The sequence below is a fragment of the Phascolarctos cinereus genome, unplaced genomic scaffold (genome assembly GCF_003287225.1).
Source record: "Phascolarctos cinereus isolate Bilbo 61053 unplaced genomic scaffold, phaCin_HiC Scaffold_1;HRSCAF=81, whole genome shotgun sequence".
NCBI lineage: Eukaryota > Metazoa > Chordata > Mammalia > Diprotodontia > Phascolarctidae > Phascolarctos > Phascolarctos cinereus.
In genome coordinates this window covers 60,803,593-60,830,662 of record NW_027555514.1, presented here as the reverse complement: position 1 = coordinate 60,830,662, position 27,070 = coordinate 60,803,593, and the positions used below count along the sequence as shown (strand labels likewise).

General features: G+C 40.9%; 1 protein-coding gene across 1 annotated transcript; it reads right to left on the bottom strand.

The window, feature by feature from the left end:
- Positions 1 to 225: 225 nt before the first annotated feature.
- On the bottom strand, positions 226 to 25,138 carry MSRB2 (methionine sulfoxide reductase B2). Its single transcript, XM_020978267.2, has 5 exons — positions 24,947 to 25,138; positions 19,081 to 19,175; positions 13,499 to 13,575; positions 3,653 to 3,800; positions 226 to 466 (listed from the first exon to the last, which is right to left on the bottom strand). The coding sequence occupies exons 1-5, from the start codon at positions 25,059 to 25,061 to the stop codon at positions 368 to 370; spliced, it is 534 nt and encodes a 177-aa protein (XP_020833926.1). The 5' UTR covers positions 25,062 to 25,138; the 3' UTR covers positions 226 to 367.
- Positions 25,139 to 27,070: the final 1,932 nt, after the last annotated feature.

Below are 27,070 nucleotides of genomic sequence, written 5' to 3'. Positions count from 1 at the left end.
TAGTGCTTAATAGGGTGCCTGGCACACAGTAAGCGCTTAATAAATGCTTTTTCATTTATGTGCTACTAAGAAGACATGTAATAGTAGCTAACATTTATGTAGCCCTTTAAAGTTCAACAAAGTACTTTCAGTTAAAAATATGTCATTTAGTTTCACGCCACTACCATTGAATTATGTTGCACAGGGAATATCACTCCCATTTTACAGATGAAAAGAACAAAACTCTGAAAAGTTTAGGGATTTATTTGCCCCGATCACACTGCTAGTGTCAGGGTTAAGATTTGAACCTGCACTTCTCCTGACTCCAAATGCAGCGTTCCTTCCCCTAAACCATGTTTTATCTCTTCCGATTTTGAGACGAAAAGTTTTAATTTGGTTTAAACGTCAGCGCCACACTGTTGATGCAAAATCTCTCTCCAGTAGGTTCAGGCCCATCTGGAAATACATGGCCCAAGTGAGCTTCACACTGCCAAAGAAAAACTCATCATTAGTAAACAGAAGTGCTCTGCAGCCTCCCTGCAGATAAAAACAAGTGCTTTTTAATGCACTTTTTAAACAAATGTTTAGCAATGTCTTTTGTTGTTATACCACCTTTGTTTCCAAATATATTCCTTCCTGCAGGAGTGTGCTATTAAATATTTACAACCAGCTCTCCAAAAACCCAACATACTTTTGATTTGCATCATTAACAATTTCCTTATCACTTCCTTAAGTCTAGACATCCAACAAATAATAAATCAAGCTCTGATTTGTAGCATTTGTATTCTGAGGTATAAGCACTGACACTGAAAATTTGATAATAGGCACTTTCAAGGAATTATTTCCCCTAGCAAGTGAGTCATCCCTTGGCATAAAGATTAAAAAAAAAAAAGAGGAAAACAGTTCAACAATAGCAGGTGACCCATCAACTCTGTCTGATGATATGTGCAATATTCCACCCACATAGCCCTTTGCCTCTGCAATGAAGAGAAGGAGGTGAAGATTTCGATTTTTTTCAAGGCTAAGATTGTTCATTTTGATTTATGTAAGTGGTAATTGTACATTTTTTGTCATAGAAAAAGATCTGACTTTGGAGAATAGAGGGAAATTAACTTAAAGGATAGAGAACTCAAAAGACCTTATGGAATATCTGGTACCACCCCAATATTTTATAGTGTCTGGTAAACTGAGCACTGTATCTAAGGGAGTTGTTATTATCATCATCATTATCGTTATCATTGTTGTTGTCATCACCATCATCATCAATGAATAAAACGAGAGTCACAGAGATGAAGTGAATTTCCTGAAGTTACTAAGAGATGCAGACACTGCCAAGGGGCAGAGTTATGAATTGGTACCTAGGTTCTTTATTTACAAATCTAGCTCTCTACCTAATTTATATCTTAAAAAGCAAATGCTATCCCATCAGCCTTTCCCTATGGGAATCCTTCCACCAAAGCAGACTGAAACCTATGATTTGAAAAATTCAGGAAGGTTCCTGAGACACTTAATGGTTAAGTGCTCAGGGTCACACAGCTAGTGTCAGAGGTAAGACTTGAACCCAGGTCCATCTGCTTCTAAGCTCAGCACTCTAGCCACCATGCCACCTACTACCATCTCTAAATCCTCAGGACTACCTCAGAAAAGATTCAAATAGAAGCTATGTGTCTTAAAAAGGTTAAATCAGCTGACCACAGCAGACAGATTAGAAACCTACATATTCACACAGAACGGTTCAATAGAAAAGATAGATTAATAAATGTGTAGTTACAGCACCCGAATTTAAATCTTGGTTCTGCCTGATATTATTACCTGTGTGATCACAGGAAAGTCATTTAACTTCTCTTGGTCACATATCAAGTAGAGCCAATTTATATAGCATTTACTATGTACAAGGCACTGGAGGTGCTGTGCTTAATCTGCCTCAGTCTCCCTATCTGTAAAAGAAGGGGGTTGGACTAGATGACTATTACACTGTGGGCTTCTTGAGAATAAGAGTTGTCTTTTGCCTTCTATGTATCTCCAGAGCTTAGCACGACGCCTGGCACAGAGTAGCCACTTAATAAATGTTTACTAAGCCCCATACCTTAAGTCTCTACAGTTATGAGCTTCTGCTCTCTTTAGTATATTCTTTTTAACTGAACCACAACACTTTACTCAATCCTAACCTTAACCCTAACCTTTTGGTCTTTCAAAGTACTTAACAACATGATATCCTTCATGGTGGCAATATGGTGCCATGGATAGCAAACCAGGCTTATAGGTAGGAAGATCTGGGTTTCAGTTCTACCTTTAAACAATTTTCGCTGTGCAATTCTGGACAAGTCACTTGTCTCAGTACCCCAGGGAGCTCTCTCAGAGCCTTCCATTGCAGAAGAGATGACTGACTTACATTTCTGAAGGGGTCTTCTTTATCTAGAGTTTGCTACACCGGTGGAACCACAGATCTAACCACACCTCTAGACCAAAAGTGAAACACAACCTCACCTTCAGGGTCCCTTACTGCATCTAAAACTTTGGCACTATTTGTTATTTATTTTTTTAAAAAGTGCTTAAGGAATAATTCCCCCTTTGAAGAGAAGGAGGGATAAATTTTATTCTCGTCTTCATCTTCCCAGTACTCAGCACAATGCCTGACGTCAAGTAAGTGCTTAATAAAATTTCTTTTTTGAGTGGAAATGAATTTCCAGAATGCTACAGACTTCCATGAGAGCTCTCATTAACGGAAAGAATTAAGCACAAAAGCTAAGAACTGTCTCTTCATTTTCAAAAAATGCCATCTGCTTCCAGCAGGGGTTCTTAACCTCTTTTGTGAATATGGCCCCCTTCTCACAACAATGTTTTTAAATGCTTAAAATAAAATGTATAGGATTACAAAGGAAATCAATTATGTTGTAATACAGTTATCAGAACATGAAAAAAGTTCAAGCCCACTTTAGGAACCTCTGGTCTACAATTTGCTTTCTTAGAATCTTAGTCTGGCTTTCTATTGGCTTGTCTGTATTGATTTGCAAGATTTCTTTATAGCTGCTAAACATTACCCATTTTCTAGGCCCTATAAAGGAATCCCTAATTGTTCACATGACCTTTGGTTAAGGCTGATGAGAGAGAAGATTCTACTATAGCACAGACGAAGATGGCAATATCTCATGCCATACTCTCATAAAGTCAGCTATAGCTTCTTTCTCCTAGTAATTTGGCATACTCCTCTTTAATGCGAGTATGAGGACATAGGTACCTCGGCAAAGCCTTCATTCTGGTTATTTATCCTTACCCAACGTCAGGGGTCAGAGAGAGGTTGAAGGGGTCACTTTAATTTCCTGTCCATTCCCAAACCTGATTCCGATTCTGTTCCTCCCCTACCTTGGGAAGGCTGAAGCTGGAAAGATTAAGGCTTGAGAAGGTGCTGCAGGAGGACTGTGGTTTTGCTTCCAATCTTGAATACCATGTAAGAGGGGCTGCAATTACTCAAATGTTTTTATTCTGAACTAAGGGACACCAAACAAAATGATCATTTCAGAATTATTTTTTAAGTTGATAACTGATGAAAAATATGTTTTAAGTAGTCACAACTCAGCTCCTGTGATCTGCTGATAAGAATGGGGAATGTCAACAAAAAAGGTCGGAAGAAAATACTCATTTTGACTTTCGGGTAACTTTAAAGTAAATGCACCTGTTTGCAAACAACCTCTACCCGAGGTGCTGGCCGGGAGTAGTCAGGACGCCTCAGGATATTGGCTTCACTTTCATCAGAGCCAGATGCGCCATGAGCCTCTGTGAATGAAGGCCACCCGGTGCCGGAGCAGAATTTTTTTTCAGAACTGCAAAACAGATCAACAATAGTCAAAACTGTTATTAAGTAGTCCGCTGTTACCACACAAAGCACATTCTGTTGGCTCATTTTGCCAGCCAAAAGAAAACCCAAAAAATGAAATGCTATTTCCTCTTCCTGGCCCATACCAGTTTCCTGTTGTATGACTGAAAAGCGGCATGGCACAGTTAAAAGACTCCTCTTAGTGCTAGAAACTGGGTTCAAATTCTAGGCAATACAGTGTGGAGAGCTCTGGGCTTGGAGTCAGATTCTGTCTCAGACACTCACTAGCTGTGTTATCCCGGGCAAGTCATCTATCCTCTGTTTGCCTCAGTTTCTTCATCTGTAAAAATCAAGGGTTAGACTCAATGACCTCTGAGGTCCCTCACAGCTCTAAATCTATGCTCCTAATTCTTGCTTTTTATTATATACCTGCCATGTGATCATGGCCAAGTCACTTAACCTCCTCAGTTTCCAAGGTATATCTTTAAGACCCTAAGTTATTAATGAGCAGAATGTGGCCAATCTGCATCAGTGAAAGGAATTTAAATTGACGATCTCACAGGTCAGAACAAAAATGATCCCCCTCTAACATTTAACATTAAAACTGTTTGGTAAATCTTTTAGTGTTACTTTGACACTAAGATCTAGCTTAATCATATAATAGTTACATTTACAGTATCTTGACATGTTGGGGGATAATTCTGCTTTTGAAAATATTGACACAGGATATTGGCATGACAGATATTAATATTGGTGGGAAAACCAGAGGTAAGGAGGGCAGGAAGATTTGTTCCCTTAGTTTCCACTAAATCAAACTAGTAAGAAAGTTGACTGTGGTGTTCTACTTCCAGGAGCTAAGACGGTGGAGTGAAAAGGTAGTCACTTTCACTCTCTGAAAACCCAGAAAATATCACCCCAGAAAAAAAACCCTGGAACACCTGAACTAGAAGAAAGACAGGGAGCAGCAGTGCAGCAGCCGAGCAAACGGGTCTCCCAGTGCCTCAGCAAAAATAAGGCAGGCAGAACTACAAGGGTCCCCAGGCAGATAAGCACCCTGTCGCATTCATCTGAAAGGAAGTGAAGAAAGCAACCTAAAGGCTTCCTAAAGCCCCAGGCTTGCTGGTTCCAGCCCAACATCAGGTGAGCTGTCGGAGCCCTGCAGCCTCCAATTGTGAAGAAATGCTGAAGCTCAGGTGGTAGAGCAAATACCAACACCTGGACCTCTCAGTGCCTTGGGGGGGGGGGGACTGGTAGAAACCAGCTCATAAAACTACCAGGTGCCTCGGCACTCTACCAAAAAGGAATCTCCCAGTGTATTAGCAGAAACTAGGGAGACAACACAGCAGGGGGGCCCAGGCAGATAAACACCCTGCAGCACCCATCTAAAAGGAGCTGAAGAAACCTAAAGGAAAGGAAAAGCAGGCAACCTACAATTGCCTGAAAGTTCCAGCCTTGCTGATTCCAGCCCAACAGGAGGTAAGCTGCCAGAAACCTACAGCCTCCAATTGCCAACATAAGAGGCCCCAGGACACAAAGCCAGTGACCAAGACCTAGGCTCCCAACACAAGAAGCTTGGGTCAATGCCCTCTGTTTCCCAGCAGGAGAGCTCAATCTTTTTAAAGGCCAGGGAATAAAGAAACACCATGAATAAAAAGAAACGGACCATAGATTCATATTATGAGAAGAGTGAAGATCAAGACAGAAATTCTGAAGAGGACAACATTGTCAACAAACCCACATCTGCAACAACAAAAGGGGATGTGAACTGGTCTGAAGCCCAAAAACCCTTCTTAGAGGAGCTCAAGAAGGATTTTAACAGTCAAATGAGAGAGGTAGAAGAGTCCTTCAAAAATAAAATTGGCCAATTGGAAAAAAAATACACTGAAGAAAGTTGACTGTGAGAAAGTCACATGTTTAAAAATGCCCTTTTTATTAAAAGAGAGATAGAAATGGGATACTTTTTTTAGTGATCAAATAATTCCACATATAGTCTTTTCCTCTGTTACAAACCCAGAGAAGTTCAGAGTGTGATCACATGAACACCAGCAGCTATAAGCCTCACTGTGTGATGAACAAGCTAGAGATGGGAAACATGGTTTATTATTTTATTAGTTGTGTGACCCTGGGCAAGTCAACTAATCTCTGTCTGCCTCAATCTCCTCAAGTATAAAATGGGATAACAACAGGAACTATGTCCCAGGGTTATTATGAAGACCAAATAAGGTAATATTTATAAAGCACTTAGCATAGTGACTGGCACATAGCAAATGCTTATTTCTTTCCTTTCTTCCTTCCCTCTTTCCTCTCTTCCTCCCTCCCTTCTTTCCTCCCTCCCTTTCTCCATCCCTTCTTTCCTTCCTGCCTTCTTCCCTCCCTCCATCTATATGCCTACTATTTCTCAAAACAAAAAGTATTCTAAGATACAACATTCATCTGATCCTATCTGACCTAGAAAAAAAAAAGACTCAGGAGATGTTCTGTTATCACGGCCCTTCCCTGCCCAAATATTCTATATTGACTCATGTTTGCTGATATTTGCTAAGAAAATTCATCTTATTACATCATGGTTTCATAAATGATAAATCGTATTCATCGTTCAGGCCTGAAAACTAGAGAGAAACCGTTGCAAGTAATTCTTAATTCCAAAACAATAATAAAAAGCCAATTTTCTAAAGTTGACAGTTTTATGGGAATAAGTCCTTTGTAGACATAACTAGCAGAATCTAGATATATGCCCTAATGGGACAGGCCCAAATTGTACAAACATATGAACAACCATATTTAGGAGGTTTTAAAATTTAAGAGCATTTAGAAAAGTCTATTCCTACATTTAAGTGACTGGCACACTTTAAGTAACACAAAGTAAGAAATAGGAGTATTCTGGACCTATCCCTACTTATTCCTAATTTATTTTTAATTTCAAACTCTGGCAACTCCCTACTTCCCCAAATCAATACACAGTGACACCTAGTGGTACATGGTAAAACTCACATCTCAGAAGATTTTCCATTAATTTTATGGAATTCACAACAGGGTTTTAAGCAATATCTTTTACTTGCCTACCCCATATATCAGACCAGGATGATCTGAAACCAAAGTTAAGGGAAATTTTCAGTTTATATCTATTTTAAGGATAATTTTTTTTTTTTAAATTGTGAAATATGTTTCATGACCCCAGGATAATTCAAGGAGAGTTCAATACAACTTTACATTTACTGAAAACAAAACAGATTTTCATGAGCACTTCAAAAGGTAGCTTATGGAACAGGGAGACTGTTACACAACCCTATGAAGCAAGACTCTAGATCCCCCTGGCCATTCATTACTTTTCCTTATGTTTACAAATAAATTAAGAGTTTTCAGACTTGAATTTGGGTAAAGGGGAGCTGCCAAAGAAGTCACTCAATGTTCAAGCTAATGATCACACAGTCTTATGAATGAGTCTGGAATGTCAAGGACTTCTTGTTCGGGATGGAATCAGGAAAAGAGGGCAGAGTGATTAGTTCTCACTGTTAGGGTTGGATAGACAGCCCATGGTCATTCATTTATCCCACAAATATTTATTAAAGGCTATTGTCATTGTTCAAGCCAATTTTTATGGTTGACTACAGGTCAAGTGGGACATCTTGAATCTAAATCCTAGCCCAGCTTGGGAATTTGCCTACAAAGTGGATGGGAAGATAAACACGAACAAAAGGTACGAAGGCTGAGACTTCTTAAGTCTAAGCCAAGCTTTGAATTCCGTTTCTTCTTCTCTGCCTTTATAAAAGGGACCACTTTGTCACTTGCCTTTTTAACATAGACACCTCTGCAGTCAACTTTCTTACAGGTTTACTTTAATGGAAATTCAGTGAACATATTGTCCTTTGCATCCTCTATCTTCTTTTGACATACCTCTGTAGAGAATGAAGCCGTGGTGCGTGTGTGTGTGTGTGTGTGTGTGTGTGTGTGTGTGTGTGTGTGTAGGTTTTACTTCTTTATAGAGAAACACTTTCCCAGACTTTGCAAACTGGATACTTCAAAGAAAACCAATTCCCAATAAAACCAAAACTACACAAAAACTGTCAGAAAAACCTCTTCCATTTCAAAAAAGGGAAAAAAATTAAAATTACACATTAACAAGATCCAGACCTCACACAAAATATCTATGAAAATTTTGACTACTGAAAATTTAGATATTCAAGAATTGATTGTTCAATTTTTTAAAATACAAAGTGGCTTCAGCTTCTTTCATCTATTGTCCACCTACGTTGAGCTAATATCTATGAAAGAGCTATTTAGCTTTGGAGTATATATCTAGTTTTCATGGTCTACAAGGTAGCATCGACCATGCCTACCTTCTGAGTAGCTTCTTTCCTGACAGGATAAGCGTGATTGCTAAGAGTGATTTTAGAGATGCCAGCATGTGCAGCAATCCTGAACTGTCAATCACTAGTAGCATACCTATGATCTCCCCTGCTAAGTTAAAGTGCATGACTTGAATCAATGTGAACAAATGCTCTTCTAGCATCTGTTTCTATTTCTGTGGAGAAACAGCCTTCAGCATGGGAGCTGTAAGAGGGAATCTCAACTTACTGAGCTGTAGAAGGGAGACAATAAGAATAATAGCTAATATTTATACAATATTTCCTACAATCCTGGGAAGTAGGTGCTGTCATCATCCTTATATTACAGATGAGGAAACTGAGGCAAAAAGTGGTTAAGTGGCTTGCCCAAGGTCACATAGCTGGTAAGTGTCTGAGGCTGGGTTTGAACTCAGGTCTTCCTATCAAGGTCTAGTGCTCTAATCATTGAGACACTTTGCTGCCATTAAGTGGAAAGATTTCTGGATCTGAGTCACAATACTTGGGTTCAAGACTTGGCTCTTCCTCTTACAACTTGAATAGTCTTAACTTCTTTGGGTCTCAGTTTTTTCATCTATAAAAAGAAATGGATGATCTAGATGGCCTTCCAGGCCATTTCTGGTTCTAAATCTCTAATACTAAAGTAGTGTCCAGTTATGAAGGGCAGACTAAAAGACTCACGATGGTGAAAATATTTAAAAAGATATAAATGTTTCAAAGCATTATAAAATATATAGTAGATATTATTGCTTGTTGTTGTTAAATATTGATTATTTAAAATCAAAAAGTTTTTGCACAAACAAAACCAATGCAACCAAAATAGAAGGAAAGCAGAAAACTGGGGGTAAATTTTGCAATAATTATCTCTGATAAAGGCCTCATTTCTCAAATATATAGAGAACTGAGTCAAATTTATAAAAATGCAAGTCATTCCCCAGTTGATAAATAGCTAAAGGATGTGAACAGGCAGTTTTCAAAGAAATTAAAGCTATCTTTGTCTAAAGTCATACAAAAAAATGCTCTAAATCACTATTGATCAGAGAAATGCAAATTAAAACAACTCTGAGGTACCAGGTATTGGGCGGCTAATATGACAAAAAAGGAAAATGTTGGATATTGGAGGGGATGTGGGAAAACTGGGACACTAATCCACTGTTGGTGGAGTGGTGACCTGATCCAACTATTCTGGGAGACTTTCAGAGCTTTCTTTCTATTCGGAGAATTTGGCATATCTTCTTCCCCCTTGCGTTACTTTCTCTCTTCAGCTTTCCTTTCGTCCTTCAGTCAAAGTGAGACAGCTGTAAGACAATAAATAGCCTCTTCTCCAGACCAAGTTTGAGACCCTATATTTCTAGAGATCACTCCATTCTTCATATTATTTGAGAGATTATCTGTGCAGTCCCAACCAAAGGAATTTTAACTTACAAATGAAGATCCAATAAGTAGTTAATTCTTCCCTTTCCCTCCAAACTTTTTAAAAGTTTATCCTTAAATGCTATCTCTTTGCTCTCCTAACAGCCCTGGAAGCATGTGAATATTTGTCTAACTACTTTGTTTTTTCTTGCTCATATGGACATTTTTCTTTCTTAATTTTCTTTTCTTAATGAGTTTGCATGTCAAATGCCTTGCTTATCCTTGGGTTCTTTAGAAGAACAAACTTAATTTCTTCCCTTTTGCTACCATTTCATTCTTTTGCATTTACAGTTATGGTTAACTTTGCAGGGTATGTTATTCTGGAGTAAAAAATTATTTCCTTTGCTTTTTAGAATATCATATTTTAATGTTTTCCTTTTGTTTCTTGCATACGAGTGACAGCCTTCAGTGATTCTGACTTTCCCTGGTGTGTGAAGGGATTCTGCTTGACTGCTTACAAGATTTTTTTCTTTGTTTGTTTAATATTAGATTTCTGGAGTTTGACAGTGATGGCTCCAGGTGAGCTTTCTGTCTCTCAATGGTTGAGGAATCTACTGGTCTGTATATTTACCCTATGTTTCTAACACTTCTGGAATACTTTCTTGCACAACTTCCTAAAGCTTGGTATTCAGAATTTTTATTTTATTATATCTCTCTCCTCTGTCCTCCCCACCCAGAGAACTGTGATTCTCCAATTATCTGGATGCATTTTATCCTCAAAGTCCGTTGTGTTGGCTTGTAGAAAGGTCAGTTTTCTACCAATCGTCTAGACTTTTTGTTTTGACATAACAATCTTTCTTCCATTTTTGCCATTTCTGTTCCTTCCCCCCCCCCTTCCCAAGAATCTATGTTTTGGAGAGATTCTCCATACTTTGTCCTTATCTAGTCTCATCAGTCTTACTGATTTCTTTTTCTTTTCTTTTTTTTTTTTTTGACAGCTCTAGTTCTATTTCTTCCACTAATTCTTTTACTATTCTGCTGAATTGCTGTGGAGCTGCTTGCATTTTTTCACAACTTCCAGGAAGTCTCATGGTAATTATTGCTGTACATTTCTTCTCCTATTAGGTTTTCAAATCACTTCTTTCATTCCATTTTACTTATTCATTATATTGGAGACTCCTTTGGGTTGTGTGCCCACTTTTCTTTTTAATTAGTATCTCTGCTGGGTTGTTTTTTTGAGGGGGGATAGTTTTTCTTGCGATGATTTTCTCCCCGCCGCCCCCCCCACTCTGTTGTTGGTTGCTACTTTTATTGTATTTGTTGCATTTCTTGCTATTTGGAAAGATACTAGAGGTGGGCAGTGAGGAGGGAATGATCCAGGCTTAACCATCGTGAGCCCTGAGCTACCTTGACAGAAATCCTCAGATGCTAGACCTTAAGGCTAGCATTCATATAGAACTCTGAGGTTTGCAAAACACAGTAAATACATTATCTCAAACTCCCTGCTTCCTGAAGCACCTTTTTTCCAGTTTTTGTTTGAACTAATTAATAAAGTTTTCCCGAATATCCAGCCTGACATTTGCTTTTGTGCAGCTTCACACTTCTCCTGATTTTGCCTGCTGGGACCAAGAAGAACAAGTCGAATCTTTCCTTTATAGCCATGACATCTACCCTCCCTCTTACTTTTCCCAGACTAAATATCCCCAGTTCTTTCACTTCTCTCTGGAACAGCATTTTCTCAAGTCCCCTCACCATTTTAGGCAATCTCCTTTTGAAATATTCAGCTTGTCAATGTCCTTCCTAATACGGGGTTAGCATCCCTGAGCCTTAGTTTTCTCCCCTGTAAAACTGGACTGGGGCAGCTAGGTGGTGCAGTGGATAGAGCACCGGCCCTGAAGTCAGGAGGACCTGAGTTCAAATCTGGTCTCAGACCAGAGACTTGACATTTACTAGCTGTGTGACCCTGGGCAAGTCACTTAACCCCAATTGCCTAAAAACAAACCCAAAAAACAAAACTGGGCTTCTAGCTCAGCCAACTTTTGAGGGCTGCTGAAAGGATAAAATGAAATGAAATAAGTGAAAGCACTTTGTGGACCACAAGCCACTCTGGAGAAGGAAGAGGTCACTAATTAATAGCTTCCATTTGTAGAATATCTACTTCCAAGCAATTCCACATACATCATCTCATTTGATCTTGCACAAAAATCCTGTTGTTGCTGAGCTGTGCAGGGCAGCTATTATCATCCATGAATTGACCAACTAACAGCTATAAATCGTAGGTTTGGCAAGAATCCTCCTTATATAAATGAGGAAATCAAGTCTCAGAGAAGTTGAGATCTGTTCAGGGTCTCAGAGTTTATAATTCATCACTAAGTGCTCAGTACGGCAACAAGAGTAAATTGACAACCCATTCGAGGAAAAACTCCTTAACTTATTTCATCTATGTTCAAGCATATTGTTAAAAAGAAAAAAAAAGCAGCAAATCAAGCCTTGTAAAAATCTGTTAAACATGCTCTTTATTTTCTTGCCTCTCTGACAAGCAGGATCCTGCTAAAACTCTGCACTTGGGAGTAGGCACATCTCTTTGGCATTTTTTTAATCTAGAGACGTTTTGGTGCTCAAGACATGTTTCTCCATCTTTATGAGACCTTAGGTCTCCGGGATAACCAATGTCAATGGCACTGTGGAAATGTGATTTGCAAACTGTGTAAAAATTAACCTATTTAGCCTCAATTAGCTCACATCATTTTAGGGCTGACTGCCATCTCAGATCATTTCTCACAAGTCACTGATGGGGTAAATGAATCCAGGCAGAGGCCTGACTATCAATGAGAATGAAGGAAAAATCAATCCTAATCTCCATTCATCCTTTGATGGCAGGGGTCTGGCCTTCCCCAAGTCCTAATGCAGCCCACATTAGCTGCAGTGCTGAAAAACCCAATCTGTTCAAGGCTAAGGGGACATAATGAAGTACTGTCTAATGGGAGATTCACAGAGCTGGCTTGATTTATATTTTATTCTAAACCAATTTAGAGGAGATGCACAAGAAAGGAAAACATCTTTGAAGTTCTAAAAAACAGGACTTCAAAGATGTTTTCCTTTCTTGTTCATCTAATCTACTTTTTTTTAGACTGTTTCCTGCATGTCTAAACAAAAAGCCTTTGTTGTGAGAGTTCAGATCCTGATTCACTTAAAAGAGGCTTTGAAATCAAGGGACAATTTAATTTACCTTTTAACTCTACAGAAAAGGGCATGGTATTCACCACTGTCAAGTACTTTGGTGAATCTATTCTCAGAAAATACTACATTTCTTAAATTAAGTTATAAATCCATTTTCTCCAGTAGGGCTACCATTTTCATCTCATGGTAATGGAGCATTATGGAATTTTTCCCCATACTTTTTTTCCCTTAAAAAAATTCTCCTGGCTTTGTCTTCAGGTGTCCACTAATATCTTGTACTTTATAATTATTGGACACATGGAAGGAAAAACACAAAGCTAGACTAAAAATAATCATAGGTCCACATTTTACAATAATACGTTATAAAAATTATATTATCTGCCTTCAGCAGAGCTTCTCAACTTTTTTATGTTTTTCATGTATTCTTTTATTCATGGATCCCTTTGGCATGCTAGGGAAGTCTAGAGATTCCTTTTTCAGAATAATGGTTTTAAATAATTGAAGGAAATGCTAAAATTCAGCTAGAAGTTAGTGAAAGTAAAGATGCAATTTTTCCCTCACCTAAGTCCATGGGTTTCACACACCCCTCCCACATATCCTGAAGGTTCATGGACACCAGGTTATCAATTCCTGCTCTGCTCAAATTCTCTCTGTTATTTATAGCAACTCCCAGATTTGGGTAATTAAAATTAAAAAAAAAAGACTTCAAGTCTTTGGGCATTGACTTTAGGCATCACTGACTTCAAGTCAGCACACAGTACCAAGTAGGGTTTGGAGCATGCAGAGTTTTCCAGGTATGGTGAGCTCTCCTCTCCCCTCTCCTTCTTACCTGAACAGTGGACTGTCACAGCAAACACAGTGATACATTCCTGGCTCTGCATTATTCAAAAGGACTCCACTGAAGGGCTGCAAAATAAAGAAAGGCTGTTGCTTTCTAGGCTCCATGTCAGGAACAAGCTCTACAGTATCATATTGAAAAAGCAGAGACAAGTCTTAAAATTAAGGCCACAACTCTGAAACAGGCCCACACCTCTAGGAATCCCTGTGCCAACCTGACAAGCAACCCAAATATCCCAGGTGAGAAAATTGCATCGGGCTTCTCTAGAAGATGCCGGCAGGCTTATTTACAGCTCAGTCTTTATTGTGCCAAATATTCAAATTACAGCATTAATAATGCTTTGTATTTATGTAACACCTTTCATCCAAGAACTTCAAAGTGTTTTAAAAAGCAGGAGACCAAAGTCTCATCCTCTGAAACTGTGTAAGGTTTCAGCCTCCATTCCAAAGGAGCTAATTCAATAGCAATCTACTGGCTGAAGCACTTTGAAATTCCCAATTAAAGTGGGAATATAAATGTATAAAGACATAGCTCAGTGAGGAGGGGAGAAAGTGCTTTGTCTTTAATATGCTCCACGTGACATTTGAGATATGGTATACTCAAAACATGTTGAATATGAGGCTGGGCTCTCCTTGTGACCATGCTGGCCACATCCCAGTTGAAAAGCAAGTCTTTTTGGAACTTTGTATACCCAGTGCCTGACCCATAGTAGACGTTTAACAAAAGCTAGCTGATTGACTTGGTAGCTGCATTAACTAAATGTGACCGGGCTTTATAACTTTAAAAGGAATTCAATATGGAACCAGAGAACCGTTGAGGCACGGGAGAAGCTGAGTCAATAATTAAAGAAATACATTATGGTGACTGCACATTGGAACCTGTCTTTGTCAATCCTTTTGGCCACCTCTTTCCTCCTTTGAATCCTTCTACTCTTTACTAGTTGCTCTAGAAACACTCAAGTTACTAGCCCAGGGCTAGGTGAGAGCTATGAATACTATCTAACAGAAAGAAAGTTTGGATCCAGCCCCACAAGGCTAGCCAAAAGTCCTAAAGTGAAATCACTAGCAGCCATGGGAAGTCAAACTTGGGGCTTCAGAGCTTCTCATGTGTTTCAGACTCAGAAAACTCAAAGGTCAAACATCTAGACTCCCTATGGCAGTTTTACCACTGTGTTTTGTAGTGTTCTGCATAAAGGACAATTTCAAATTAACCTAGTGAGCAGACCATCTGGGCACATTTGGACTTTTTCCCTCTGCAAACCCTAAAATTAGCTGTAGAAATCAGAGCTAGCTCTTCTGCCAAGAGGATCTGGCACCTTGTTTTATGGGCAGTCCCACTCTGAGCTTCCATCAGGAGCACTGATTGGCATCTGTAATGAGGGGAAGTTTCTTAAATTTGTGGCTCTCGGGCCTGGATTCATAAAATGCAGTAAAGGGGCATCTTTATTTGCATTTTAAAAAATATCCAACCTGCACACTTCAGCAACCAGACTATATCGGCCTATGCAAATATTGCTCATTCTTCAGGACAAAACTAAACTAGAACCTCCTCCTTCATTTTCTCTGGTTCACAGTCATCTCTCTCTATACTGATGTCCTATACTATGTAACCTTGCCCTGTAACATTCATCATGCGCTACCTTATATTGTCATTTAAGGTTCAATTGTGTGTGACTGATCTCCTAAAATTGAGTGTAAGCTGCTTAAAGGCAAGAACTGCCTGGCTGGTACTTCTTTGGTTTTTATGAGGATTAGATGGAGATAAGGTCCTTAAGACACTTTCTTTAAACCTTCAAGTACTATGGAAATGTCAGCTATCATCATAATTATCATTCCCTGAGGTACAAAAGTACTTGGTAAGTCATAAGTGCTATATAAGCTATTAGGATTGTAGGCTTTCTGGATATTTATTTAATAAATCTCACTGGGGCTCACAAGTTGGACACTTTTTTTTTAACATGTGGAATATAGAAAATGATCAATTCCAAAAGGATTTGCAACATGAGTTCAGATTATAGACTGTGTTCATTTTGTAAAATAGCCAAACACATAGGGCGTGTTATATACGCCATCTGCCCAAGAAACCCACAAATTTATTCTACTAAACATCTGGCAGCTCATCTCCAGTATCTAATACACACACCAAACGTTGTCTGGCAAATGGGCCCAGGAGCCCTGGGGGTAGCAGTGCCTCTTGGACCAGTGTGTGCCCGGCCTCCAGCCTTCACAGCCATCATCCAGGGAAGCGATTCTTGTGGAGAAGGGGCTAGCCAATCCCACCAACTGCCAACCAAGTGCGTGCCACACACAGGGCAGGCATGCCAGCCTAGCTAAAGCAGCAAGGAGGAGAAAAAGAGAGAGACAGAGAGAAAAATGGAGATAGAGAGACAGAGACAGAGACAAAGAGAAGAGAGAGACAGAGAAACACAGAGAGAGAGAGAGAGAGAGAGAGAGAGAGAGAGAGAGAGAGAGAGAGAGAGAGAGAGACAAGGAGACAGAGACAGGGAAGCAGACACAGAGTGAGACAGAGAAGAGAGACAGAGACAGAGACACAGAGAGAAGAGAGACAGAGATAGACAGAGACAGAGACAGAGAGAGAGGCACAGAGAGAAGAGAGACAAACAGAAACAGAGATAGAGAGAGACAGAGACAAAGAGAAGAGAGAGACAGGCAGACAGAGAGACAGAGAGAGACAGGGAGGCAGAGACAGAGAGAGAGACAGAGACAGAGACACAGAAACAGTGAGACAGAGAAGAGAGACAGAGAAAAGAGATAGAGACCCAGAGAGAAGAGAGACAGAGACAAAGAGAGAGAGATAGACAGAGACAGAGACAGAGAACATAGACAGAGAGAGAAACAGAGACAGAGACAAAGAGAAGAGAGACAGAGACAGAGATACAGAGAGAAGAGAGACAGAGGTAGACAGAGACAGAGAGGCACAGAAAGAAGAGAGACAAACAGAGGAACAGAGATAGAGAGAGACAGAGACAAAGAGAAGAGAGAGACAGAGAAACAGAGAGAGACAGGTAGGCAGAGACAGAGAAGAGAGAGACAGAGACACAGAGAGAAGAGAGACAGAGATGAAGAGACAGAGATAGAGAGACAGAGACAGAGAACAGAGACAGAGACCCAGAGAGAAGAGAGACAGAGAGAGAAACAGAGACAGAGACAAAGAGAAGAGAGAGACAGAGAAACAGAGAGACAGAGAGACAGGAAGACAGAGAGAGACAGAGACAGAGAGAGACAGAGACAGGGTCAGGGAGAGATGAGGCAGGGAGAGATGGGCCAGGCACATCAAACCACCACCACCACCACCTTGACTGCTCTCTCCCTTTGGGGTCCTTGATGGAGACAGTCCAGGACTCAGTCCCAGAGCCTTGGGCATATCAGTGCTTCCAGCCCAGTGCCCTCAGCCATCATTGTGGAAGTTAACCCCTGTGGAGTTGCAGCCTGGCAACTGCTTCTGTAGGGGCTACAGTGACAGCTAATGATGACCCAGAAAAGGGTTCTTGCCACCAAAGTCCTTAGCACTGTCAAATGATTCAATGTTAGAAACTGATATGATTTATCAGTGGAGATGACAATAAAGAAGATGCATCACCATCTGCTTTCCTTCTGCCCTGTAAGGACCATGGGACCTTTCCATCTGACTTGCAGCTGAAACCTTCCATATGCTTTGTCCTCCCCCATTGTTGTGGAGATCCTTGAGAGCAGGGATTGTCTTATTGTTCTATGTGTATCCCCAATGTTTTGCCCATACTAAGGGCTTAGTAAATGCTCTATTCATTCATTCGCCCATTCATTCTGTACCTGAGAATTGGGCCTGGCTTAATAAACTCTGGAAGCACCCCAAAGCACCCAGAAGACAATTATAACTTGTGACCCACTTGTGCTTCAGTTGGTACCATTCCTAAACCTCTGGGAGTGATGGACAAGGTATGGCAGTTTTATTAATTACCTGTCTTCATTTTCATAAAATTTTCTCTTGAAATACCCTTTAAGCATTCAAAAGTCTACAGCAGATGAATCAGGCCAGAGGAGACCATTTCAGCAATATAGTGGGTGGGAATGCTGCTATAAAAATAATCATCATCATCATTTCATTCACCACAAAAACATGGTGAACTAAGTGGCTATTTTTATCCCATTTTATTGCTGAGGAAACAAGAGACTCAAGATACTTGACCCAGGTCCCACTACTTAAATGGACTAGCCAGGACTAGAATTTAATTCAGAATGCATTTGCTCCATATCTCCTGTCTTAGGGGAACTATGCCAGGCACAGACCTGGAATCAACCTCTACTCTCAGCCAGCTGGTACAGTGGGTAGAACAGAGGACTTAGAGACAGGAGGACCTAAGTTCAAATCCTGCTTCAGATACTTAGTAGCTGTGTGATCTTGGACAAGTCATTTAACCTTGGCCAGCCTCAGTTTTCCTATCTGTAAAACAGGGAGAATAACAGCTCCTACCTCATGGGGCTGTTATGAAGATCAAATGGGATAACATACATAAGGCACTTTGTAAACTTTAAAGTACTATATAAATAGTAGCTATTCTTATTTATCACTGTTTTCAAGTCCAGGATTGTACAGTACAGTATACCTAAATAGACAGTCACATGAATTTGCATGGGCAAATGCAAAACTGCAGATATATTAGAGCCTTCCTATGATACTGCCGTGATCTGAGCCACTACTTAGTAAGGCTGTCCCTTCGGATGTTTAGTACCTACATATCATTAGACAGAGCCTCACGAGGAAAATATTAGTTTACATTGTTTTGGATAGATTATAGACAGAGGCAGAGAAGAGTAACTCACATTTATATATCACTTGAAGGTTTACCATGCACTTACTACAAGTATTATTCTGATCCCTGTTTCACAGATGTGGTAGAGACAAAAGTTCAGAGAGAATGACTTGCATGTGGTCACATAGCTAAGACTGGGCAGAATCAGGATTCAGACAGAAGTCCTGAACTCCATTCATCACATCACCCCCCCCAAAAAAAAGTGGATCAGAATTGGACTGGATGAAATGATGTTTCCAGGAGGAATACAGATAAACAATCTCTCTTAGGAGATGACCAAATGCTTAGATTGTTTTATTAGACAAAGATTTCTCCCATCTTGGGTCTGAGGAGAGGTAGCCTGGCACAAGAAGAGGCAGTGTAACATCTTCAAGACTGGGTCTGGAATCAGTTTGAAGCCCAGTTCTGCTACTTATTTATTTGTGTGGCCACAGGTGAGCTTGGGTCTCAGTTTCCTCATTTGTAAACTGAGAAGGTTCCGCTAGATGTCCTCTAGGGTCCGATCCAGATATATATTCCATGATCTCATGGCACAGTGGAAAGGGAATGGAATTTGGGGTCAAAGGACCTGAATATGAATCCTGGATTTGGGGCTTTGACCTTCAAGCCAGATTGCCTCTCTGAGCCTCAGTTTCCCCATTTGCCAAATGAGAGGACTGGACTTGATGATCTTAACTCTAAGCCTAGGATCTTATCATTATTCTTCTCCTCCCTCCCTTCTGAACATCCTTCCCCGCCTCCCTGCCCATATGGAGCAGTTTACCAGTTCCGTTCCCTTTTCTCTAGTGACGTAGTACTGCTCTGGAGTCAATTTCTTTTTCCAGTCAGTGGCTGCCTCACCATGCTTGTTGAGAGACCCTATATTATTTTAAAAAAGAACATTTTTAAAAAGCATGATTCATTTTAATTTTTCCTTTTCCCCCCATTGGTCTTATATAGCATACTATCAATCATCTTGTGGAAAAGCAAAGAGACATTCAGTTCCTTTCTTCCCAGACTCTCACCCTCCACAGTGACTGGGGACACTGCACAAAATGATTTGAGAGATTCACTGGTTTAATGAGACATTTAATAACAAGCAGGAGTCCAGTTGTCCATCCCTGCTAGAGGCAGCTGGAGTGGTGGGGGTGGGAGAGTAGGGGAAAGATTCATTGCTGCAGTTATATACTGAAAACAGCTAAATAAATCCTGATTGAGCATCTAAGGGTAGCACTTGACCCTTTCTGTTCTCTTATTGGTTCCAAAGAAATATTTCCTATTTTGGGTATAGCTAGGAACTATCACAAGAGATTCTATAGAAAGATAACTTAGAGTTGCTATACATCCCTATTGCCCTTCAAAAACTAAGCATGGCTTTGTTTATTGAGGATGGACTGAGGGCAGCTGGGAAGGAGTCATTATGGGGGGAGAGAGAGAGAGAGAGAGAGAGAGAGAGAGAGAGAGAGAGAGAGAGAGAGAGAGAGAGAGAGAGAGAGAGAGAGAGATGGAGACAGAGACACAGAGAAAGAGACATGGAGAAAGAGGGGGATGGAGAGAGAGGAGGCCCTGAGAAGAGAGGGGGAAGGAAGGGAAATGAAGATGAGGAGACATATGTATGGGGGGACAGAGAGAAGAGAGAGAAGAGAGAGAGAGAGAGAGAGAGAGAGAGAGAATGAGAGGAGAGAGAGAGGGAAAGGCTTGAAGGCACAAGCTTCTAGAGGAGATGGGAGAGCTGTTGTTCCTTCTTCATTTTCAAATAGAACCAATTACATCACAGGTGATGTCTTGACTCACTGACGAATTGGGTTTAAGTGAGGCAGGGTTGCACAAAGTCATCAGCCTCACTCTCTCTTCCAGAGTCACTGAAGTCCAGTGGCAGGACAAAAGTCAAGATGATGGTGATGTCCTAGGGTGCAGTGGATAATTTTAGCATCTTCGATGTCTGACCAGGCTCTAAGTGCTCTATAGCCGCCTTCATGGCCATTGGAACAAATTGTTCCAATCCACCCATTCTGCCTGGGGAAGTCTTCACGTGCTTGGAGTAGACATCCCCCTAAATCACCAATGGGTTTGAGGCCTATTGGTTACCCTCAACCTGGTTTAGCCCAGCTGCTGAGACAGTTTTACTGGGGGTGGGGGGTGGGGAGAGGGGGTTACTATAACTCTTTGGAGCCACAGGTAAGAGCTGAGTGTCGAGTGGACACCAAAGGTGAACGAGCAGCCCTGAAAAAGGTTCACAAGCCCTCACACAGAAGTGCTAGTCCTCCCTGAGCACACCATACACCTCCAATGGGAGATCACAGCACCAAAGGCCAAAGAGGAGGGATTGGCCTTGGTAAGGAAAAAGTCTACTTTTTTCTCAGAGACTGGCTCAAAGGAGGAGAGAATGAGGGCTGACACTGAGAAAATTTGAAGTGTAGACTCGGGAAGAAGAGGAAATTTGAGATTCTGAAGTCAGTCTTACAAATCCTTCCTACAAAAAAAAAAAGGAGAAGATTCATTTCTACTGTGCAGCTATTCTCTGCAAGTGAAGTTTACTCACTGTCCACCTACAAGCTGTGTCATTGGTCATCCATGGATACAGTAGGCAGGTAGGGAGCAAGGTTAATAGATCCAGTTAGTTCCCAATAATTAATCTCTCTATTATCTAGTAGTATTTTGGGGGGCTCCATAATATCTTCCTCCTGCCACCATGTATGTGGGGCATTCTGCCCTTGTTCCCCTGCAAATTGGTGTTGACTCAGGACAATAGGTCTACAGATGGAAGGATACTTCGGGGACCTTCTCACCCAACCCCCTCATTCTACAGATGAAGAAGCTAAGACCCAGAGAAATGAAGTAATTAGTCAAGGTCACATGGGTTACAGAAGCTGAGTCAGGATTTGAGCCCAGATTTCTGGAATCTAAAAAGGAACATGTCAACCACGGTATCCATCAGCCTTCTGTCCCAAGATGAAAATTGCCTGGAGGGCACCAAATAGTTAAGTGACTTGCCGAGGTTCACAGACACTGTACATTTAAAGCAGAACTTGACCTCATCTCCCTGAGAATGTTTCTCAACCAAAGCACAGCAATTTGGAAGGTGAGTCTTCTAACATGTATGTATTCCCAAGTCAAATGCATTTGTTAATTTTGAATGATCTATGTTTCTGGATCAATTCTGTCCTCTTTTATTAGTACAGATGATAATCAAGTATTAAGTTTTAGGGCCTCTGCAACCTACTTAACTATACACACACATTTAACAGGAGGAGGTTCCAGAGAAAATCAGACCCATTTCCACACCCCCTGCCTATACAGGTGTAACTCACTGAAAGTAAAGCTATGTGTAGGTATAATGATTGAAAATGGAATTATATTTTTATGTGATGTGGAGGAGGGTACAAGGTAAGGGAACCTTGAGGTGAAATTTCCTAAAAAGCAGAGAAATCTTTTTATAGCACAAATTACTGCTCTATAATACCCCTACTGCTTGAGGGTGTGTGTGTAATAGTAGGTAAGGAGATGCCCTGAGAGAAAGAAGTCCTGCCTCTGACCCTAAGGCAGAGGTTGAGAGACTTTGGGCAAGTCACTTAACTTTCTAAGACTCTAAGATAAAGGGCAGGTACCAAAATGCATTGGTCCAGGGCAGGGGTGGGGAACCTGTGGCCTGGAGGCCACATGTGGCTTTCTAGGTCCTCAAGTGCAGCCCTTCATGTTCTATGAAGTTTGAGTTAAGTCAAAGGCCACACTTGAGGATCTAAAGGGCCACATGTGGCCTCGAGGCTGCAAGTCCCCCACTCGTGCTTCAGGGAGTAACTTGTATCAATGAAATCATAAGTCTAGTTTTTAAAAAATCCTCTACTATATAAATGGAAGGGTTTGAATATTGTCTTTTCTTCAAAATTGCAGTAATGAAATTGGCACTTTTCTTTTTGGATTTTGGAGCTGATTTAACAGCTGAAAGCACCGCATTGGTCATTCACATTTACAAAACAGACCAAAGTTCAACAAAATCTTCCTCCTCGTGACATTTACAAAACAGATCAAAGTTCAACAGAATCTTCCTTCTTGTGATTCCAGAGCATTTATGCATAGCTTCACAAATGAAAGGTTAAGCAGAATATTAGAACACAATCATACTCCAAGAACTGCTAAAAAATTAAAAACAAAACAATCAGCTTTAGTGTTTCTTACCAAAACACCTCATTTAATGCACTAAAATTAGCCTAAATCACTAATGTGCAGTTTAGTGTCATTTTAGAATCACAGATTCTTAGAGCAAGAAGTGACCTCAAAGATCATCTAGTCCAATGCCCTGCTGGAAGTATGAATCTCATCTACCATCCAAAGAACCCCTTATCTCTCTGCATAAGATTCTTAGATCTAGGCAGCCAGCCTAGTCTCTCTCCTAACCTCTAACTCCCTATCACAAACTGTTTATTAGGCATTTTGAGCTAGATATCCTCTTGACATTTCAAACACAACATGCCCCAAACAGAACTCATTTGCCCACAAACCGCCCATTTTCTGCACTACCCTGTCATTGCTGAGGCCCCACCATTCTTCTAGTAACCAAAGTTTCAAACCTTGGTTTCATGTTTGACTCTTCACTCTCACTCATCCCATAGAGTCAATCAGTTGCCAAATCTTGTTTTTTTCTCATTTCAAACTCCCATAGCCACCAATCATCATCTCTTGTTTCTACTGTGGGGTGGTAGCTTCCTTTTTGGTATTCTGGTCTTCTCTCCCCAGTTCCAATCCATGTCCCGCATAGTGACCAAAGAAATTTTTCTAAAGGACAGATCTGACCACATCATCCCCCTATTCAATAAATTCTGGTAGCTCTCCATTACGTCTGGTGTCAAATATAAACTCGTCCACCTGACATTTAGTTCTTCACAACCTGGCCCCTTACCACCTTTCCAGTCATTTTACATGTTACTCCTTTCTGCACACTAGAGTCCAGCTGTTCAGAATATGTGATTCTCCATTTCCTTTGCCCTGGCTGTCTTCCAGGCCTAAAATGCACTCCCTTCTCACCTCAGCCTTTTGGGATTCCTAATTTCTTTCAAGATCAAGTTGGGATGCCATCTTGTCATCTACATGAAGCCTGTCCTAAAACTTCCTTATAAGCATTTTGTATATATTTATATCTATTTTTCTGTCTATCTCTCTATCTATCTCTTGTTTCCCCCATTAATATGTAACTTATTTGAGGGCAGAGATCATCTTGGGTTTTGTTTTGTTTTGTTTTGTTTTGGAGTGTGTGTGTGTTTTTCAGTCCCCAAATACAAAGTTCAAGTACTTGATAAATAATTTTTGACTGATTGATTAAAAAATGAACAGTCAATTATCCACACAAGACAAATTCTCTGATGCTTATTCTAGATTCAAAATCCTTAGTGGAACAAGATAGTCAAGTTAACAAGTATATATTAAGTGCCTTTCAGTCAATAAATCAATAAATAAACATTTATTAAGCCCCTATTTTGTGCTGGACAGAGTGCTAAGTGGCTTTGGATAAAAAAACAGGCTTACAATCTAATGGAGGAGACAATATGTGAACAACCATATACAAGCAAGATATATACAGCGTAGGACTCATGAAGGAAAATGCTATCCATATCCAGATAAAGAACTGATGGACTCTGAATGCAGATCGAAGCATATTTTTTTCATTTACTTTATTCTTTCTCGTGGTTTTTAAAAAATCTGTTTCTTCTTTCACAACTATGACTAATATGGAAATATTTTTTACATGATAGCACATGCATAAAGGATATCAAAGGAGAGGGGAGGGAGGAAAAAAAATTTGGAACTCAAAATCTTGAAAAAATGAATGCTAAAAACATTCTTGACATGTAACTGGGGAAAAAAAAAAATACTATTAAAACATTAAAAAAGAAAGATATATACAGGCTAAATTGGAAAGAATCTCTGAAGAAAGGCATTGGTGTCAAGGGGGACCAGGAAAGGTTTCTTGCATTAAGTGGCACTTTAGGTGACATTTAAGTCAATTTTTTTTATGTTGTTCCTAGCATGTGAAATGTTCTGTCCTAGTCCTAAAAGGAACCAACTGTAACCAAGAAGTCACAATCTAGTTAAGAAGCTAAAACAGAAACTTGCAAAAAGTTATGCAATATAACCCTAATTCCCAGTCAGAACCTGAAGGAGAGGCAGAAAGATCTGAAGCTAGGTTGTGGGGACGATAGAGGGGGCTCCACTCTGAACCCCGAGAAAGACATGAAGGGGGAAAAGAGGATCTCATTTTGCACTTTTGTTAGAAGAAGAGCCGTTCTTAGAATATGCAGAGCCTGCAATTAGGACACACAGCCAAACAGAAAAGCAGAACTGAAACCTGGGGAGCAAGGGTAGAGACAGTTCCGGGCAGGGACTGCAGGAGGAAGGGACAGCTGATGACAGTTGGGGGAGGGAAGAGCTAGGGGAAGGGACAACTGGAGAGGGACAGCTGGGGGAGGGGTAGATGGGAAAGGACAGTTGAGGAGGGGACCCTGGGGCTGGCGGGGAGAGGAGGAGCTGGGGGCAGACCCTGCTGCTCCCTTGGCTCCCCAAGGAGGTCTCCGGACTGCCTGGGCTAGAGGACGGGGTTCCCCCCCAACCCCGGGGCACGGCCAGGCCTGCTGTGGCCAGGGCCTTCTCCCTGCTACCTGCGTCCCCGTGGCCGGCTCTCCCTCCGCCGACGCTGGCGCCTCCGGGCACGGTCCCCGAGGGCAGATCTCTCCAGCCTAGCCAAGACAGGCCTCGCTGAAGGAGTCGAGCCATGTTCTCTGACTGCTCTAGGTGCACTGGCCTGGGCACCGCGGGAGCCCTCTCCAGACCCGCCCCCTTCGGCGCAGGGCGGAGGAGGGGGCGTGCCCCAGCTGCGAGGCGGCGGGAAGTGGGGTGCGCTGGCTGGGGTGTGGGGCTTGGCACCACTCTGCCCAGCCCCAGGAAAAAAGCCGGCCGCGCTGTCTGTGCCCAGGCTGCGCCTGTCGGCCAGCCTCCCAGGCCCGCTTTAGAATGTAAAGGGCAGTAGAAGACCCGAGGCTTGAGCCCAGACAGAGCAAAGGCCCTACCGTGCCACCCCCTTCCGCCCGAGCTCACCAGAAACAAGACTAGGCTTGGAAAAGAGACTTTTTATTTTTGACTTAAATTTCCATAACTTCTGCAGACCGAAGCAGCTGACCGCCCCTCCCCCTAAAAAAGGCTTTAATTTAATCTAAAAAAAAAATTAAATTCAAAAATCATTGAACACCTATGCTGTGCAAGGCACTGTTTTAGATGCTGGGGATATAAAGACAGAAGTGCAAAATCTGGGCCCCTTCTTCAAAGGTCTTACAACAGTCGACTGGGGTATACAAACATGTAAGTAAATAGATTTAAAGAGCACGGACAACCTGTCTTTCCATCTTTATGTGTTATTTCCCTTAACACTCCACAGGCTGATCAAGCAAGGTCAAGACCTTGCTGTCCCTCCCTCACACGTGGCATTCTTATCTCTGGTCCCTGTGCTTTTGCAAGGACTGCCCCTTACTTCTGTGGAGTCCTCGTCTGGGTCCCAAAGAATCACTGTTCGTTTAAAGTTCAGTTCAAATGCTGTGTTTTAAACATGAAGTCTTTATTAATCTCTCTAGCTGCAAATGCTTTGCCCCTTGCCCCTTTAAATTTTACTTTTTTCAGTTAACAAGCATTTCTTTTCTTTCCTCACTTTCCTCTCCTCTGGAAAAATAAAAAACGAAATAAAACCCTTAACAAATACGCATCTTAAAGGAAAACAAATTCCTAGATTGGCCATGTCCAAAAAAATATGTCTTATTCTCATCATGGTCTTTCATTTCTCTTTTTGGGAGTACATAGAAGACGTCATGGGTCATTGCATTGATCAGAGTTTTTAAGTCTTTCATAACTGCTTATTTTTATGGTGTTGTTGATGTTTAATTTGTCATATGAGTGTGTGAGGTAGAATGTCAGAGTTATTTTAATTTGTATGTCTTTAATTATTAGTGATTTGAAGTTTTTTTTTTACATGGTTGTTGATAGCTTGGATTTCTTACCTTGAGAACTGCCTGTTTATATCCAGTTTTTCAACTGGAGAGACTTCTCCTCCAAATTGCCTTTTATTCATTTCATATGAACTTGAATGTTAGATCTGGGCTATTTCTTTCTAATATGTTGGGCCTCCAGAATGAATCTCAGGTTCTCTGTAGGTACTTTGGATCCACATCTACTCACATGTTACTTTAAGTGCCACAACTGATATGTTTATCTTTTTCTCTAGTCATTCTACAGACGCAATTCAAAGCAAAGGCATTTCGTGAAAACTCTAGGTAACAAGGTATGCAATAGAACATTTCCCCATAAACCTTGGGAACACTTTCCTACAAATATACACACCATCGTGAGGAAGAGCAAACATGCATAGGTGTCATTCATGAGAGGCCTATGTTTGAGGAATATATATTGTATAGCAACTCTGTATAAATGTAGTGCGTGAGTGTACCGTTCATGACCACCATATTTTAGTGATATCCCCAAGTTGTTCTCACTGAGCCACTGGGCTGTGAGTTTCCATTGGATTGGTCCCTGGATGGCTTCTATAATCTCTACTGACCCATTGCCTGGCTGATGCTGTATGTTTAGGCAAGAACTGTGTCTTCTGAACTGTTAAGTGTTAGCTATAATTTTATAGTTACATAATTTCATAGTTACATAATTTAGCTATAATCTTAGCTATAATTTTAAGGCTTTTCAGGACCTGTCTGCTTGGGTATAGTGGCTAGAGCCTCTCTTGG

Excerpts from the sequence above, each read along its gene's own strand:
- MSRB2 (XM_020978267.2), bottom strand. The coding sequence starts at position 25,061 with ATGGCTCGACTCCTTCAGCGAGGCCTGTCTTGGCTAGGCTGGAGAGAT. Across the intron at positions 19,176-24,946 it reads AGCCGGCCACGGGGACGCAG|GGTCTCTCAACAAGCATGGT; the intron begins GTAGCAGGGAGA and ends AAAATAATATAG. Across the intron at positions 3,801-13,498 it reads TGTGACAGTCCACTGTTCAG|TTCTGAAAAAAAATTCTGCT; the intron begins GTAAGAAGGAGA and ends TCTGTTTTGCAG.